Source organism: Plectrocnemia conspersa, unplaced genomic scaffold, assembly GCF_051122295.1.
Source record: "Plectrocnemia conspersa isolate PC_06_02 unplaced genomic scaffold, ASM5112229v1 ptg000010l, whole genome shotgun sequence".
Classification (NCBI taxonomy): domain Eukaryota; kingdom Metazoa; phylum Arthropoda; class Insecta; order Trichoptera; family Polycentropodidae; genus Plectrocnemia; species Plectrocnemia conspersa.
The window spans coordinates 3,778,830-3,799,376 of record NW_028277174.1 but is presented as its reverse complement, the minus strand read 5'-3'; the positions used below and the strand labels follow the sequence as shown (position 1 = coordinate 3,799,376).

At 30.5% G+C, this 20,547-nt stretch overlaps 1 protein-coding gene across 1 annotated transcript; it reads right to left on the bottom strand.

The window, feature by feature from the left end:
* Positions 1–641: 641 nt before the first annotated feature.
* On the bottom strand, positions 642–2,008 carry LOC148230360 (uncharacterized). Its single transcript, XM_088195532.1, has 2 exons — positions 1,282–2,008; positions 642–1,209 (listed from the first exon to the last, which is right to left on the bottom strand). Exons 1-2 carry the CDS (start codon positions 1,887–1,889, stop codon positions 642–644), a joined length of 1,176 nt encoding a protein of 391 aa, XP_088051658.1. The 5' UTR covers positions 1,890–2,008.
* Positions 2,009–20,547: the final 18,539 nt, after the last annotated feature.

The window sequence follows — 20,547 nt, the reverse complement described above, 5'->3', positions numbered from 1 at the left end:
CCAACGTAAAGAATACTGGAAGGTGGTCCGAGGACAGAGCCTGGATGCAGTGCATGTTTGAAATCCGGGAATTACCCTTGACCAACGTTATGTCCAGAATTGACGGAGTCGTGTGGTTGGTAGGATAATGCGTTGGGGATTTCGGAAAATTTACAGTAGTGTCCGTATCGTGCAAATAATCAAAGATTAATTTACCGGATCGATTCGCACCGGGGCAATCCCAATGCATGTGTCTCGCGTTAAAGTCTCCAGTTAATATCACGGATTCTCCAAGACGAAACACATCATCAAGGTCACCCCGAAGCAACCTGTCACCGGGAGAATTATACCCCGCGACAATTATTATTAATTTATTATCGTGTTTAATTTGTATCGCGACAGTTTCAAGATTAGTCGTGTTTGTTGTAATGCGCGCGTGTTTAATTGATTTTTTTACAAATATCGCGACCCCTCCGCCTGGCCTTGAGAGACGGTCCCTCCGGAGGCAGACAAAGTTCGGTATAAAAACGTTGACGTGTGGTTTGAGGTAAGATTCGGTGATTACGACAATATCAATTTTGTACTCACTGATCAGCAGTTCCAGTTCTCCAGTTTTATTTCGGAATCCGCGTGAATTCCACGTCAAAACGTTGAGCCCCACCTTAGTAGAGCACATCGAGATATTCGACCATCATCAAGGCGATCTCCATTTTGCTGGCACACTTTCCAGCCTTGGTCCTGATTTCTTGAAGGACGAGCAACATCCTGCGTAGCTCTGAAGTTGGCATTGTGTCTGAGAGGGGCTCCTCAGGCTGCCTGGTTTGGGGACGTTGTGGCGCCTTGTTTATTGGTGCTGGTGCGGCGCCAACCTGGGCGTTCCATGAAGTGGCTGATGAGATCACTGCTGGGGTGGTTGAGGTTTTTACCAACGCTGGTTTCGTTGGTTTCAGTGCAGGAAATTGCGCTTGCTCGAGGTTGAATATGTTGTTCGGCTGCGACGAGTGAACAGTGGGAGTCGGTCTCTGTTGTCTCTTCTGAGTTTTCTGTAGGTATTCTAACCTACGAGGGCAGTCCTTAAAATTGGCCGGATGGTCTCCTCCACAACCAGTGCAGATGGCGGGTGCTTCTCGGTCCTTCTTAGAGCACTCGTTCGTGGCGTGGTTTCCGGGGCATTTGACGCACCTGGGAGCTCGTTGACAATTTCTTGCAGCGTGGCCGAATTGTTGACACCTGAAACATTGCGTTAAATGCAACTTATTACGCTTGTACTTTTCAAGCGTGGCCTTGGTGAAGCAAACGTACCGGATGCTTCTTATAGTGCTCGTTGTTGTATTAGCCGGAAACTGGACAAGGTAGAGCCTGGAGTCTCCTTGTTTCTCGGTCTTGGTCTTCATTGCCGTCACCTTGACGACGCTAAGTCCTTGACGTTCGAGATCTGCGGCAATGTCTTCGGTGGGGACCTCTGGGAGCCCTCTCAGCACGGATTTCACTGTTTTATCGTCGTCGGCGGTGAATGTGTGAAAGGCGCGTTGGCCCTTCAGTCCATCCATTAACAACGCGCGTGCTTCAAACGACGCGCAAAGTACTGACACATTGCCACTTCCCGTGTATCGCAACGAGAAGTTCGATGTTTTTGTGATCGACTTAATTAAGTCGATCGTCTGGAGGTGTGTTCCCGTGATCTCTACGATCACAGGCGGTATCCTCTGCTGCTTCCTTTCGATCACTTCGGGAAGCTTTTCATACCTGTTTTGGCTCGTGGTCGGAGGCATCTTAGCATCCTGGGAAACTTTCGATGTCTTTTTGGGTACCTGCCACTCGTGGTCTGGCAGGCCTGAAGTTGATTGTGAGGCGTTTAGGTACGCCTTCAACGTTCCAAGAGAACGCTTGCGCGTCTGCGCCTTCTTCATGGCGCTGTCTTTGTAGCTAATTGCAGTGGGCGTGTCTATCGTTGCAGAACGGTAGCGGGGGTGTCCTTCGTACGATAACGGAGCGAAGCGCGAATGCGACCGCTCGCGTCAACAGCACAGAGTGGACTGATATAAGTATGTTAATTAGACGTAAGAGAGGGGTGTTTCGTCGTCTTAGTCCATAAAAAGAACCTCGGGATCAAAACTCTTATGCAAGTTCATAGATCCCACATAAACAAAGAGTTGTACTGTTTATCAATATGAATGCTGACGAACAAAGGACATTCCCCTACTTATATAAGCATGTCAATTAGATGTAAGAAAGGGGTGTTTCGTCGTCTTAGTCCATAAAAAGACCCTCTGGATCAAAACTCGTATGTAAGTTCGTTGATCCCACATAAACAAAGAGTTGTAATATTTATCAATATATAACATTAGCATAACAAAAAAATATTTGTGCGGCAAGTTGATATTGATTTGCAATTTTAGCTCATTATGATTTTATCATGATCGTCGCAGTCTGAACGAATTATATGTATATTTTGTGTAAATTTGCGTAGAAATGTTACGGTAGTTTTTGTAGGTTTCGCTACCTGCTCAAGAGATAATGATTTTTGTAGGAATTTGACCAAACAATCAGCCCAAAATCGCTTTGGTGAATTGTAGAACCTGTTATAGGTTTTTTCTGGCTTCTATTTTTATCTGCAAATTCACACCACAAAAAGACATATATATTTATTTAATGTGGTGCAAAATTTTAAATTATAATTATAAAATATTTAAAAATACAATGATAAACTTTAAAGGATATTTATCAATTTTATTTTAAACGTCATAAATTACAGTATTTGAAGCCTGAAAAGTAATTTTGAACAATTTTTGAAGTCGCTAATGTGAGTTACACAAAATATTTTAATAAGTTGGGGTATTTGTATTAACCAAACTTCTGTGGCATTCCCATGATTATAATTTACAAATGTATTAATAAGTACCATCTTAACTCCCAATTACATTGATATGTATATTAAAAAATCGAAAGGCGTCCAAATTGCACCTCGAATTAAAAACAATAAACACCATAATCACCGAGTAAATTAACAGCGTTTAACGATGATGAGATGTTGAGTTGGCAAATGCACATTTTTTACAACCAACAACCATGCAATTTTTAAAGCAAATATTTTTTTCGTGGGAATCAACCTAGCATAAAGTATCACTAGATATTTAATAATAATGATGTTTGCGTGATTAACCGTAATGAGTTTGGCAAAGGCGAATCCGAAAGCCCATGGGGTCCAAGCCGTTGCTAATGGGACGGATTGCCACTCGCGGCTGTGTATACCATCATAGTCATGGGGTCAGTGTGAAACGGGGCCGCGGCTTGACCTCTGGAGAACCATGAGTCCGTTCCATATATGAATTCGACGCTCGTGAATCATGATCGATAAAACATACGATACGGTCGCCGATTCGTTTTTAAACGGTCAGGCTCATTGAATCGTAATGTGCAATAATATGGCTATAAAATAACGTTTATAAAGGTTTTAAAATTAATTATGTAATATTATAGATGAATAAATATGTGCATATTGATAATAAAAAGCATAGATTTATTTTTCTGCATTTAGAATCAACACGAATATTTTTTTTATTACTATTATAATCATCTATTACTCATCTTAAAGGAGGTTTACTAATTAATCATTCTAAAACAAGTTGCATCTTATTGCAACTTTTTTTAGAATGGTACCAGTATTGTATGACACCATTAGAATGGTACTAGTTTTTAAAATTTATTTTCTCTATTTTATTTAAAAATTGCATTAAGATTCGTATTGTTTTTAAGCTCGATAAATTCATCAAATAACGTTGCATAATCAAATCCCAATACTGTAGATATTCAATATTTTCATTTCCATGTGCTAGGGATTTTCTATTAGCAACAGATATTTCTTGACTTTCTAAAATCCTAAATGATGATTGACAGCTATATAATTTGAAATTATAATCTAATTTTTCAGATAAATGTCAGTATTTATCTGAACATTTTTTGAGCTTTAATTTGGGTTGGAAAATTACGCAATATTTGTATTTGTATGTCTTCGCAATATATATTTATTTTTTCTTTAAATGCAAATCATTTATATGCTATTTGTGAAATGATTTTATTTTCACCCTATAAACTACGATTAAGTGCGCTAATTTTTCTGTAATGTCACATTTTTATAATTCTCTTGTGAAAACAAAATAATTTCTTGCCGTAAAAAAATCTTTCCAGACATTTCCCTCTGCTTAGACATCGCAACAAGAAATGTAAAAAAGAACATCGTCATAATTACTATCCATTTCTTTCAAACTTTTCGACTTTTAGATTTTCTGTGGTTTAGTTTTTGTACTCGGATAGAATTCACCGATAAGAGGTTTATTAAATTGTATTTCCTTTTTGATAGCGAAATAAATCTCTTTATGGATCCGATCATAGAATAACATAGTTTAAATTATTGTTGCTGAAATTTTGGTACTTGAATCTAAAGCCAAACTAAAATTTACCAATACTGCAAATCTTCTAAGATGTATTCAAAAATATATTTTTCAATATCCTTATTGCGTCTAACGCAGGCAGAACCAGAGAGCTGCATTTTCCTAATTTCCGATAATATTTTATTTTTATTGCTAAATTTATCAAACAATATTTTGGACGCATAAAAACATTCCTTCGTACTTTTGACAAAAGTACGAAGGGAAATTTCCAATTTCTATGGTCATTTTAAGCACATTGTTAGCCTCATGTAGCTGTGACTAGGGTCTCTAAACTTTTTAACATAAACTGCATTGTTCAATCGTCGCTTCTGTTTTTATTTTTTTGGTATATAAACTATCACAATATCCATTGAATTAATAGTTGAATCAGCAGTAGATCTCTAGTCTTTATTTAAGTAGTTTCAATTGAAGAGAAGCATCCTTCATTAAAAAGTATATACAAACTAAATTAAATATTAATAATGTGTTTTTGGTTAAATCGAGTTTCAAATGCAAAATTTGAGTTCAATAATCGATCAGTAAATAGCCTATTTAAATAGCATAGTTCTGATCTAAGCTGTAGTGCTCTAATGGATAAAGCATATTACAAACGGGACTATCATTCGTAATGGCATTTTAATACGCAAAATTTATGCATGGTTGTAAAAGGTTTCGGGATTCTAAGCCTTGCGGTTGCCAGTAAGACGCAGGTGGAAACTAGTGAGAATTTTATTAGATTAAATTATATGTTGCGATAGACTATGATGGGCAAGATCGTTATTCTCCGAGCGGTGGTGGAGAGCCTGGCGTATGGATGATGTTCGTAAAGATCCTTAGATTTCTGATTGGTGTGGCAGCGATAGTATAGCGGAGTTCGATATCTCTCTGCTGCGGTGCTCATATGGTGAAGTTCCTCTCAGGATATGAGTGTCCATGACCGTATTTTGTCCGCGTGCAGACGAGCGTCTGCTAGTCTCTTCGAGTCTCGACCGGTGTCTGCTTCATTGGAGACCAAGCGTATTTAGAGCTGTAAAGCTGGCTGACCAATTAAAATCATACAGTGATCATCCAGACAATCGTTGCACTCGCTTCTTAAAACAACAAAATATTAACTTGATAGACATCTCCGAGGTCGAATTGAGCAATGGGAATGTTGTGACCTTACGATGCTTCTTGTCTTCCGGTGATATATTATTTCTTGTGACAGTTTCGTAACAAGTAAATATTCATTCAATGCACTGGATAATCCTTGCGTGTTATTTATGGGAAACAATATTTTTTCTAGTCGTAACGAAGGCCTTTGTGTGATCCCATTATTGTCTAGTTTATCTTTATTGATGGATGATCTCTTTTGTTCACATATTTTAATGCGAATTGCAAGAAAAAGAACCCATACAGAAACATTTTAGATATGATATTTAAATTAGATTAAAATAAACAAAATGTTTTTTTCTCGGTATATGGCGATATTTTACTGTAACGCCATCGTCTAGTTATCGCCGTTTCACAAAACGACAATATTTTAACCCGTGCATTATTGACCGCCGTAAAACTTAATCGTCTAATAAATCTAGCCGCGTGTGGGTGGTACATCGTGGAATTATTGTATCCGTTGCGTTTGCAACGGCCGGCGACACGATGAAAATATTACGTTCGCCTTATTATCACGATGCGAGTGGGGAACTTCCCTTAAAGATTACTGGCGGCGACGGGCCGATCACGATCGCTGGGCCAAAATGGGATTCCGAACACGGGACGCCGATGTCTCAACGTTTTATTGAGTTATTAATTCGTATATATCAAGCTGGCGTGGTTCGCGAGCGCGCAGATGACAAACCATCACGATTCGAGTGCGATTTATGCGATGGAAAGCGACGCGACAAATCTATGTTTCAGACGAATTTATGGCATTGATAGTAAAGTGCAGTCATATTATATGGCATGGTAAGATATTGTACTATTAGTATTGATATCATCACATGCATCCAACTCAATCAGATTGAGTCTGACTACCATAGAAGGAGAATGAAATGGTAAAAGTTTTGCACTTGCCATTTCGAATTCAATTGACAATGTAATTCCTTGCTAATGTATCTATAAACGCCCCGAAAAACCATTGATATGTTTTTAGCTAATCCCTTAAATCTATGATCGTTACGTACCAAAAGTAGTTAACGGGTCAAAAACTAATGGCATATATTTATTGCGCTTTTAACGCGTATTGCGACAACATATCAATAAGTGCATCACAGCTATCCAGTGATGTTATTTATATGTTTTCTACAGATCATAAAAGAAGGCAATATTTAACTTGTTCTTAAGGGACCTAAAATGCAATGATATTTATAAAAAGCACATAAACATTTTTATAAAAAATATTAGGTGCTATAGCAAAATTAAACTGGAAATGTGCTTATGTTTTAAGACTTACTATACATTTTTTTTTAATCAATTTTCCAATTTGTTCAAAATAGGGAACGACTTGTTTTAATTTTAGGATTCAAATGGATTTTTTTTGTGGAATCGACAACTTATTTACTATTTTATTATTTTTAGTAAAATATTCATTATGTTATAGTGCAATATAAAATATATATTGCAAACATATTGCAAGAATAATTGGTTAAAGCTAACTATTCGTCAAACTGACCCGATTTTTATGTTTAATTTTTTAAGATACGAAAATTATGATTCACATAAGTACGTAGATTCTAAATACGAGTTCAAATATTCACAGAATCTACTCAAATTTAGGTATTTTTCATAACAAATATATCTGTTTAAAGTCTTGGCTTTCAAAGAAATATTGCATCACAAATTCATAATTTAATTTTCATGCTTTATTTTAATAAAATTAAAAAACTCTGCAGAATTATTAGCATCTGATTGAATATTCCAATCACCCTTTAATGTATTATTAATTAATTAAACCAGAGTTTTAATTTTTATAAAATCAACAAGCTTTTTTTCATAATTTTTTAGATGTATTTTTCAACGTTGATATGATGCCAAGTTGTTATTTGTAAATAGTCCCTAATAATTTAACAAATTAAAATTGTTACTATTGGTAACTTTTTAACTAAATAATAGTAAATTACTAATAAGGTAAAAATATACAGAAATGGTACATAAAAGTAGTTAAATACACCATATCGTTCGTTTAACTTTAAACAAAATTTACCTATGTTATGAACAAAATTTGTCTATCAATATATTTTTTTTGATTAAAAAAAACAGCATTAAAACATACAGAAAGTAACATAAAAGTAATATATATGTATATAGTACATATTATATTTAAATTTTATCTGAATATTTTATTTGTTATCTCAATATTTGTGTATTAAGAAATGTTTAAATACAGGTAAATGTAAAAGTAATACACTTATTTTATATAATAATAGTACTAAGTCTATTTGAATTAAAATAAATTATTGAATATTTCTACAACATATATCGATATTTTTGCGTGCATAATTATTAAAGATTGAATACTTATATTATGTACTTTTCGGTATTAGATTTTTTAAGACATACACTAAATTCAATTTGAGATATAAGGCTTTTTAATGACCCGATAACTGCCGTAGTTTAAATCATATCAATATGAAACTTTCTGAATATTACAACTAAGTGTTAGTCAATCTAAATCGCCATTTTGTTTTAAAACAGGGGCTATTTTCACAATTATAAAATTACATCTCCGTTTATAAAATTCTAGAGAAAAAACAATTTATAGCAGATATTAAAATATTTTTTTTTATAATTTTATATAATTATTCATGTAGAATATAATGTTTTTTTAGAACATGAAAACTACCGTAGTTTTAATATACAGTAGACCCCCCAATAACACGGTAAATTACTATTTGGGTACTCGTTACTTTATGTGTGAGCTTGCTAAATGAAGGATATCCCCCTACACGTGCCTGATTCATACGTACGTATTGCAAAATTATGTTGTACCCCAACTACACGCACCCAAATAGCACGTTCACGATTTACCATGTTATTGGGGGGTCTATTGTATATCGATATGCAATTTTTTATGGGAATATCTTGTAAATATATCGGGTAAGCTTGTTAGCGATCCTGATTCAAAATCTTGTTTCAAAATAACGGCGATTAAGAAAATAAAAAAATATTTATTTCATAAAAAAAATTACAGCAAAAAGTTAATAAGCCATAACTGTTTAATAATGATGGTTTAAATATTTTTTTTATTTATTGAATATTAGCCGTAGTTTTATTCAAATTCTTGTAAAATTTTTCTAGAAAAAAATTATTCAATATAAATATTTCGATTAAATTTATAAGCCAGCAATTGACTACAAAATCGAGGCTTTAATAAAAAAAAAGTCAAAAAGGCAGATACGTTTATTATTTTTTTGTTAATTTTTAAGCTACTAATGTGTGTATGTATGTATGTGGGACTTAACAATTTAAGTTAGCGAATACTTGCCCTAGTTTTATTCAAATTCTTGTAAAATTTTCCTAAAAAATAGTACTTAATATAAATATTTTGATTAAGACAGCAATTGACTATTCCGTTGTCTACAAAATTGCAGCTTTAAATTTAAAAAAATATGTTTTTAATTTTATTTATTTGTCTATAATATGGTTTTTGAGGACCGGATATGCATCATAAAACTCATTCTAAAAATTGATTTTGCATAAATTCAAATTTGTTAGCTAATCTGATCCGCCATCTTGTTTTAAATTGGCGATTATTTGAAAATTAAAAATATGTAATTCTAGTAAGAAAGTTAAATTAATACTATAATTTACAGAAATCTACTTAATTCTTGCGGCAATTGCCAGACAAATTTTTAATATTTTGGCCTATTTCGTTAGCAAGTCTGTTTCGCCATCTTTTTTAAAAATTTCGGCATTTTATATTATTTAAAAAATTGTAACACCCTTAAAAATATCCACAACAAAAAAATGCAAAAAGGTCAAAAACGTTTAAAAATATAAATTGAATTGAAAAACCTTACTTACATTTTTTGGTCTTACTTACACACTTATATGGGATTTTGAGGGTAAAATAACTAGCATAGTTTTTATAGTATCAAGTAAAATTAAAATTTTAATTTTTTGCATTTATAAGGTTTTTAAAGGCACGGTCGTAGTTTTAATAGAAGCGACTTGAAACTTGTTTTAAAAATAGATCTTGTAAATATTTCGGCCATGTTCGTTAGGCAGCCTGATATGACCATGCTTATGGCTATTCTAAAACAACTTTAAATTAAAATAAATTTGTTTTTTTGTTGGCTATTAAACAAAATTACAAATGAGTTAAAAAAATCCTAAAAAAAGTAGAGGTAAAAAATTGATGAGATAATTAAAAAAATTAACGAAAAAAGTGCGTAATTTCTACGGCCTTTACAGGCCAGATTTTTTTTTAAATACAGAAATATACTTTAGTTTGTCGGACGGTTTTTTTTGTTGTTGTAAAAGTACAATAAATAATATTTGTCAATTACACTAGGATTAAAATATCTTGGCTTTGCTATGATACAAATTTAAATATTTTTGGTGTGAAATATTGATCTTATATATTTTATATATGATATTAACTATACGCATTAAATTAGGATTATTCTTGAAAAGTAGATTTGTGATGCTATTGTCATGATTATTTAAACTTGATTGATATACTTTTCATTCATTTAAATATAGTATATTAAAATATTTTTTTATTCGATCTTAGTAAGAAAATAAATATCCATTATCAAGATTGACGATCTCTGATTGCGCGGAATTCATATTAAAGAACGGTATCGCCGCTAAGATCTGCTAAATACAAATAAATATTTAAATGTCCCCCAGGTCTTGAGAGTTTGCTTATAAAACGTGAGCATATAATTAATCCAATTTGTCATGGGACCGTTTCTCTCTGGGTGGTTGGAAGGATTGACGATGAAAAAATAATATCATTTAAAGACAACTAAACGTGTTTCTAAAATGATGATGATGATGATTTTTCACATCTTAACCAATTTGTTTAGTATATATAAATGTTTTATTAGATGAAGACTATACCATTGCAGTTAAATTGAATAGCATACAACCTCTCAGATTTTCCATCTAGTCATAAATCATTCGAGGACTATCCTCCTACTTATCTGCGATGGGAGGTGGGGTCATTAAAGCAATTGACAATTGCGACAACCCCCATCGTTTTGTCTACGTGAATTTATACGTCACGCGTGTGGGCGTTCACGTAGCACAGTGCCATCACACGACCGACCAATTGGCAAATTGGCACAATGCCAGACAATGACGGTGTATCCCGTGCCGAATCGCGGCGACCATCGAAAAGCAATAAATTTGCCGACAAATAGAAATTGTGCAAAAGCGTTTATTGTGCTTCGGCGTTTCATCATCGACGTGGCAAACAGCAACAACGTAATAGTTATTACTTATTAACAATAAGTAATTCACGCGCAGAAGTGGGTCGTAAGCAATTGATTTCAAAGCGAGCAGTTTCATATAATACATAATATAAAATCTTTCATCATTAAGATGACTCGCGATCGTAATTGAGATAATGTTGATTAAACGCACCACCCCAACACCTGCCAACTTTTATATACCTATCTATACCTTTCTCCGGTTCGACCTTCGGTACGACGGAGATTAAAATATGAATATATTGAATCGGACGCATCTCGAGTCAAAGGGTCATTATGGTGCTTTAAATAACCGAAACGGTGCAATGGTGAGCCTTGGCCGGAACAAAACGTAATTATAGGTCTTGGCGCTTATTTTGTATGGTCATTTTTACCCAGTGAATCTACATACTTACTTTTTTAATCTATCTCTGCGTCATACTCTAGCGCAGTATACGCTACAGCTTCCACTTTTTATCAAAAAAAAAAACACACGTACTCCAAACCAATACAATCGTATGTAGGTGTTGACAACCAGTTACTATGATAAATATTATTTTTTTATTTATTTTGTGCGAGATGAGCCGAAATATTTATTTTTATTTTCGCATTGATTGAGCATTGCCGTTTCAACAAGAATAAGCGAGACAACGATAATTCTTACGCGCATGTATCGCGTCTCCTTCGTATACATAAACAATGCGTTCACAAATATAATGGCGGGGCACTATTCCAATACGAATGTTTAATGTATAAGTTAACAGAAAACTGTCTTTGGATGTGATACTCCCACAATTTTTCATAGTGACTTTTTAAAAATTGAAAATTAACTGTCAATCTTCTTCATTTACATCATTAGAAAGTAATATTCTTGATGGAACGAAACCAAAGAAAATCCCCAACGGTGGTTTCTTGGACATTATGTTATTATTATTTGTTTGGATTATTTTTTTCTTATTAGCTAAAATTTGTTTTTTATTTATTTTAAGACATAAATCCGCTTTTATAAAATATGGATTAAATAATGTCATATGTGATTGGAGTTTTTTAATCCAGAACTCTGTAAATTTCTTTCATTTTAATTTTTAATCGTTTGAGAAAATTTTGTAATTCAATAAGGGTGAAAACTTTTTTTAATATAATTTCTTGAATATTTATGACGATATATTTATATTTTATGCATATTATCTTTGTTATGAAAATTATTTTTTTAAATTAATTTCATTATCAAAATAAATAGTGCTGGACATCATCTACAATCTCAATTGTGGGGAAAAAATCATAAAACAAGCACTGTCACAAAAAAAAGACAAAAATATCACCACTTTTGTAAGAAAAACTACCAATGTCATAAACATTGGTTATTATTCTTATTAAATTGACTAAACAATGCATATATAAATTTAAAACTTTGAATGATAATATATGTATATCTTTTTTCTTAAAATTAAATAATCAATAAAATATTTTCTTTTATATTTCGTGTAAATTTTCTATAAATAGTTTCGTATAAAAAGTTTTATATTTCTCGTTTTTGTTAAATGCGAGTTGATCATAAAAAAAATGTGATGATATATGTATATATAATTTTTGAAACTATCGAACCTTAGCGACCTTTTTTTTTACATAAGAGGTTTGAGCAGTATGTATTAAAAAAACGCCACAAAAACACAAGAGCAAACGCATCTCGTACATACACAAAACTTATGTAACTTCGGATGCAAAAATTTGACTATTCATTTAAAAGGGATGTACTATGTCAATACAATTTTTCTGTGCCTATGGATCGATTTAAAGTTACTAAAAATATTAACCTTCTCACTACAATAAACTTTTTGCGGTCATATAATGGACCTATTTCCTTAAAAAAATCAGATCCTGCCAATGCATTTTTTTACAAAAGACAATAAATTCAACGTAATACATTAAAATGTATCTTAAATGATAAATAGTAATGTTATATATTCTTAAAATTGGTATTGTGTTATTTTCTAATATTTATTTGCTATTTTTAATATTTTTCAATTTTTCACTAATTTTACACGTTAATTATTATTATTTTTAGAATTTTTTATTCAATAATGTTGAGCTTAAGTAATAAATCTAAGCAAAATGTAAACAAATATAGCAAAAAAAATAAAGTTTATCAGAAAAACAGCCATTGTAAAATATTGCCCGAAAAATGACCATTTGTCAAATTGGTTTTTATTTTTCATTTTTTTGTGTGTATTATTTTATTTTTAATATAAATTTAACATGTTTCATTACTTATTGTTATTATTTAAGACGTATTAAACATTTTCTTGTAATTAAGGAAGAAATTAAATTTTTACTCTCTCATTTAAAAAATGATTTTAATTTTTTAAGATAAGTATAAAAATGTTTATCAAATATTATTTTTATAGCTTAATTTTAATATGGCTATTAATTAAGAAAAAAATGTATTATTGGAGTTAATCCACACTGGGCAGGCATATGTTAAAATGAGTCTAATTATTGTTTTTTGACTAGATTTTTATTTTTTATATTTCATCTCGTTCTAAGGGAGCACAATGGCAGCAAGCCTTTTACGGCAAAATTGCAAAATATGTTTATTAAATTTATGTTTGGAGTCTAGGCGTATTTAACGCTTGTTTTCCATTTAACGATAATGCCTTGTTCATTTTAAATATGATATAGTAGAGTCTATCTATGTTTTGTGGAAATAATTGCTTGTGTTTTGATTCGATTGATTTCAATTTTATACGTTAAAAAATATTCATTTAAGATTTTTGTAATTTACTAGCGATTAGTACTGTCAGTGTTCATAGATAAGCGCATATATTTTATTTTTGGGATATCGTTCGTATACAAGATAAAGTGAAACGGCCCTAGCAAACTTCTCTGGGGAACTCCAGCTGGATTTTTACGCGATATCGAGCGCTCATTATTCAGTAAAATAAATTGATTGACCATGTTAGTACACATGTTTAAAAGGCACTGGTTTTTGTAGATATCTGTTATAAATATTTAAAATAAACCAGTAGTATAGACGAGTGGTAATTGACCTAAAAAGCCTTAGTTCGAGTTTCATTGGAAATTCAGCTCTCGTGTCCGAAAGCTCGGAAATAATTATTATTATTTAAGTGTTTCTATCACTTGCACAATTCATTATCAATTGAAGATCATTCTAATGACAAATTTGAACAAATAAAAATTATGTGTCGAAAGTAAGAGCAACAATGGGAACAGGAAACATAATCTTTCATAAGTACCCATATAAACCTTGTGAAGAAAATGGCAAAAACATTAGTTATTGGTAATACTTTTTTAATGAATTTATATTTTGCTGTAATTTAAAAACTGAATTGTTGAATCGATTGTTATTAATTAAGTGGATCAAACTTTTATTTGCTATGAATCAAAATATTTCATTGTTGAAGCTGGTATACTGTTAAAATTTCTATAATGTAGATCAATAATTGTGCACTATTTTAATGGGAAATTACATACTTAAAAGTTAGTAATTTTTTTAGAATAATCGTTTTTAAAGTCGTATCGAATATTAAGTTGAACTCTCTAGATTCAAGTGATTGTTTTAACAAGACTTTCTTTAACTTTCGAAGTATAAATATGTCAAAAACTATAAGTAATAAAATACTCGTAATAATTCAAATGTTATCGTAAAGCTAACATTCTTTAATTTTAATGCAAAAACAATTACACTAACTATAAAAATATACCGTATGCTTATATTTTCTCACAATAGAACTTTACTATTTTTAGTAGAAAATAAAATAACGGTAAAACAAATTTTATATTCTTTGCATGTCTTTACAGATTTTAACAACATTTCGCACAATGAAACCACGAAGGCATTAAATTAAATTTTATCGTTCAAAATAAAGTTTCATTTGCCAATCAGACATTAACTGTTTAGGTCCGTTATGTAATCATTCGGTACTTAGCAAGTGCAGTTGCAAGTGCAGGCAATTCGTATGGGATTCGGTGCAGTCGGTTATGGGAGTCCTAATCAGGGGATCGCTCATGATCGGCGTGAGACTTCGATTTCACTTTCTAAATGATCCCCGTGGTTGACCCTAGCTCAGCTCAGCCCATTACCGGTTAATTTATGGAATGATGAAAAATTAGAACGCCGTGATGGCTGTTGGTGTGAACTGAGAGGCGGAACCATAGTAATTAATATAGCCGTAATTGAAATTTGCTAATAAAGCGTAATTCATATTGTTGATTCTATTATAATTAGTCTTAAAGTTACCTATTAAATTATTATTTAAAATCTATAAATGTTATAAATTATTTTATTTTTATTTTATATAAATTTAAATAAAAAAATAATGTTATTTTGCTTGACGGCTTATTGTCCGTCAGAAAACTGCACGGAGTTCAGAAAATACCGCAGGTCCTTGTATTGACACAAGGGTTCGAGCCTCCTGCCGTCGGCTTGAACTGATGCTAGGGCTGCGTCTCTAGGCGGTGTGTATAAACTCTGCTGCACCCTGTTGATCTTCACTCGGTAGTCATCTGCATCTGGCTGCTGATAAAGGCCATCCCTGGGGCCGCTCATTTAATATGTTACTAGCCCTTAATTTTTGTCTTCATTTGCTCGTGGCTTGTGTCTTAATGAAACTGAAAGGAGGCAAAATCACATGCTTCTGTGAAAAACTTTAGGGCGCAGCTTTTAAAAAATGTATTTATGTTAAATTTTTTTTGACTAGGTGCGTGAAATAAAATAGACCCTTTACTTATTTACTACTAAAATCTACTCTTATCAAGTACAGTATGAAAAAATAAAAACCTTGGACAATAATATTATCAGTCTTAAAAATGTAGAACAAAGCTATCTTTAAATTTATGAAAAATATACGTATTATAACTATCTAGTAAGCTAAAAATACATAAAGAATTATATTATCTTTAAATTTAAAATACCTTGTTTTTTATTTCTAATAAAAAAACTAATTTATTTACACTTTACTTGATTAGCTTTAAAAGAGTAGGACTTTAATTTTTTATAAATTAAAAATGATCTATTTCTAATATTAAATATATACTCAAATATACTAAAATTATTATAAAATATATTTTTTTAATAAATTTTCTATTACCCTTTATAAAGTATTATTAAAAAATCATCAAGTAGGCACTATACATTTTAATTTGGATGTAACATTATGTGAAATATAAAATACTCTTTTACATTATTAACCGTTTAAATTATTAAACTGTATTGTTTTACAGTAATTAATTAATTGTATAGGTTGCCTGAAATATTAAAAATAAAATTTAAATATTATTAAAAATAAGGCTTTTCCTAATATAATAATACTGTTTTTTTTTCATCAAATAATTTGTATCCATTTTAAGAAAAATAGACTTTAGTATTAGTAAACATCCAAAAATTATTAAATAAACTATGACGTAAGGCTATTATACAAGTATTTTTCTTTCCAAAAGGAAACGTTTCGTTAGAGATTACAATTTTTAATATCTCTCCTATAAAAGTCCAAAATAAATTAAAATAAATTTAGACATGTTTAATTAATGAAAAAAAATGGCGATAAATCTAAAAACTTAAAACACTCGTAACTCAGTAGGTTTAAATTTAAACGAAAAAATAGCTATAGATGAAACGTTTAAAAGCCTAAACTACATCCAAATAAAATATAAAAAAAAATAGTTTTTTGCTTCAAAACAAGCGATGTATCAGTTCGATCGGACCCCCATACGAGCCATTTTGAGACTTTCAGAAGAGTTAACGCTCTTAACTGCTTGGTTTTAAAGATTACAAATTAAATTTTTAGTATCGTTTAGAACTACCGAGCACCCCGTATGAAAAAAATATATAATTTTTTTTTACAAATGGCGGCCAACGTAAAAATTAAAAGTGTCATAACTTTGCAAAATGAAATCTCACTGAAAAATTTAGTATGTAAAAAGTGTTTAGAAGCTTAATTTGCATTTAAAAACAATTTAATTTTTTTTTTTTAATAAAAAACGAGTATTACGGTATATTGACCGAGCCCCCGAACGAGCTTTTATGCGACTTGGCATATAGTTAACGCTTGTATTTGGTTCCTTTTGAAGATATAGACTTTTTATACGAAATAGAGTTTTCGAATATACTCACGATACCGGTAAAAAAAAAAAATTAAAAAAAAAAGTTTTTTTTTCCCAAACACGTTTAGTGTTATGAGTCGATCGACCCACCATACATACGCTCATAAGGTGACAGAATATCCTTTTTGAGCACCCTGTATATGTTGTGTGTCAATGTATTAATTTTTTGCAAAATGGCGACAAGTCTAAAAACTTAAACACTCGTAACTCAGTAGGTTTAAATTTTAACGAAAAATTGCTTTAATTAATTTGTTAAAAATAGTTATATATTAGTTAAATGTAGTAAATGTTTTAAATCTTCTGAATATGATTAAAATATATTGATTTTATCATTTTATTTATAGTAAATTAAACTAGTTTTCAATTTTTTTTACAAATTTATCCAAAAATGTTTTCTTTTTAAAATAACTGACAAACCATCCTACATATATTTATAAACTGCATTTTATAACAACATTATTATATATTTTGTAAATACAGTTATTTTTTTATATAAAAAATAATAAATCAACAGTAATAATAATATTGTTGTATTTCATAAAATTAAAAATAGCAACTTTAAATTAATTTATCAGACTCTATATTTATTATTTTACTCGTGACTATTTATGTTTATAAAATATCTAAATTTACATACTTTATTTAAAAAACAATTAAAATTGTACTCCTTTTTTACTTTAGTTTTTTGCGTCACACTCCAATTTATAAACTTTTATTGCTCCACTTTCACCCTAACTATATTCTGAATTTTTAAAATAAGAATAAGAAGGTATACATTTAAACCTTTGCCTAATTATTTAAAACCATTTGAAAATACATACAATTTTATACTTTAACCTTATAATCATTTTAAGCTGTACTTTTTTATTTAATTTAAAATTAAATTAATGTAAATTTTGATTTAGATTTACCCTTAAAAAATACTTGACTCAAATTACTATTTTCAGATATTCTACAATAAGTCGAACCATAATCGTACTTAAAAACTATAATAATTTGCATATTATCAGATTTTCACAACAAACCTTATGTGTATATTTTTAATAATGAAAGCAATTTATTTTTCACATTATCAAATAATTAATACTATAGATCAGTCATATAAGGCACTACCATTTTTAATTTCTATCGTATCTGGGAGATCATAATTAGTGACTATTAATTAAATATAATTCTAATCGATCATCACAGATTCGGTTTTTATAGATTTTCCAAATCCTTTGACTTTTGATTTACAGATTTTGAATTCAGTCAGGTGTCTTACTACTTACTTAATAATTGTTAATTGTGTTGATACCATTATAACACATACTTGTCGTATTGCAACGATTTTTTTACAACGCAGAAATAAAACGCAATTTACAGTGCAGCACAATTTCTGAAATAGTTCAGAGAAGTCACTATTCTAAAAGGTTCACTAAGTGGCAATATTTTTACATATATTGACACACCCTGTAGTATATTTTGTTATGTGTGTAGGGAAGTACAACTTCGAGCTTCGTGGTGATGAAAGCGATTTAAAACGCCCAACCTCTGAAACGAAAGTCTTATCTGTTTTGCTTTGTATAAGAGGCATCCGCTTTGGGCACGATTCTGCTACAAAACGCTTGTGGTTACATTTAGTACTAGTACTATACATGTTGTCTAAAAGTTTAATTAATTAATAATATTTGTTGAGTATCAAACGATAACTGTATTAAAAAACTGTCTCACTCATGTGAATATTTTTTAATCTAGATTGTAAATTAATATTTCAAATGTTCAAGTATTATATAATATTAAAATCACTCATAAGATCTATTTATAATGTTTTAAATAAGTACAATCTATAGAACATTATTATGATCGATACACAATATAACGAAATAAGTTGTACACTATCTGAACATTGCTGTTTTCTATTCATTTCTCTATTCTATAACACGCCCACATTTCAATAACACAATTGATAGGTAATAGATACATATAACCAAGAGTAAGTTATATTGCGCTCCCATTGCTTGAATCTAGAAGAGCTATTCAATCAGTCTTGCTCAAATTTAATAAAATATTACTTGAATTAAATAAACTGTGTTTTAAAGGTCAGAAAAATACTGTTTTACTATTAAGTTTTAATTAATTAAAACACAGTGAAATTTAAGCAAAAAAATATAATTAGAGAAATAATGTTTGACACAAATTTTAACTTTTCGTAATATGATATATCTTTAGTTTTATTTTTCAATGATTTATTGCTTGGTATAATATAATAAATATATTAATATAATCCTCAACTATTTTAGATTTATTTAAACGTTCAAGTTGAGCTCTCCTGAGATTAGTACTTCTTGAATCGGTACGTGCTTCGTACAGGTGATAGATAGATAGCAAGAAATTATATAATTTTTCTCAATGCAAGACAATGGAATTATAAAACGTAATGAAGCACTCCTGAGGCTCTTATCTGAGTTTCAATTGCCGGTTTCGTATCCGGGTCTCCGCAAATCATCAGATTGTTATACACTATATATCCTTTTGTCTAAAAACAATGCCCTATAAATAACAGATTTCAAACGCATCTTCTACATACGAGCTTCAAGGAAACGTTGCATGTTTTTATCATGAATATGTTTATGCTAAAAATATTGTTTCAAAGCAAATAAAACCTACAGAGGTTTTGTTATGGGTGTGCACAGTTACAAAATGATTCGTGACGTGCTTATTCATACTATCCGCAATAATCTAACGCGGATGAATTTCAGCAAAGCTGATTTCCATATTATCCATACATAATAACGTGGACCAAGAAATCTGCCGTCGGATATCAATCTGGTCGTGTTGACAACTTTCATTTTAGCGCGTTTTGCAAAATTTATCCTCTTAACATGAAAGCAATGTCGTGAACGAGCTGCATTTTTTTTCCTTGTGAGCTCGCATATATTAAATATGAATAAAATTCATAGTTGATTTATGTTCTACGTTGAAATATGATATGAATCCATGCATTTTACGTTTGTGATATATTAGAAAATTATTATAATTTAGTTTACTTTATCGCTAGTTTTTACAACTAAAGCAAAAAAAATCAATTTTTATTTATTATCGATAAGCAAAAATATATAATTAAACGGATGAACTCAGTGAATAATGGAACACTCTTGGTAATAATATACAGTTGCTATTTTTTATTATATGTACAATTTAATTTATAAATAAAGCACGTAAAATCAATAAAACTGAAGATATTATTAGCAATAATCGGTTAAAAAAACAATATGGATTTTTTAGCATATTAAAAAGCAACATTACTACTATAATTAAACTTAATTTTTTATAAATTATTTTTAACCTTAATAAATCGATAGTAATTGTCAAAAAAAATAACTGACTTTTTATTGTATGCAAAAAATATTTAAATAATAATACCAAATTGAATTTTTTCTAATTAAAATGATGTGAACAGTCAAATATTTTATTTAGTTTTTAAATTCAGCAGATTTTATCAATTTCATTATTGCAATTTTTAATTTTGAAAATATATTTTTCTATAACAGTAAGATAATTTATAAAATTATGTGCTGGTATCAATTATTTTAATAATTTTGTTTGGCATGTATAGTTTTTTTTAATAGGCGATTTTATAA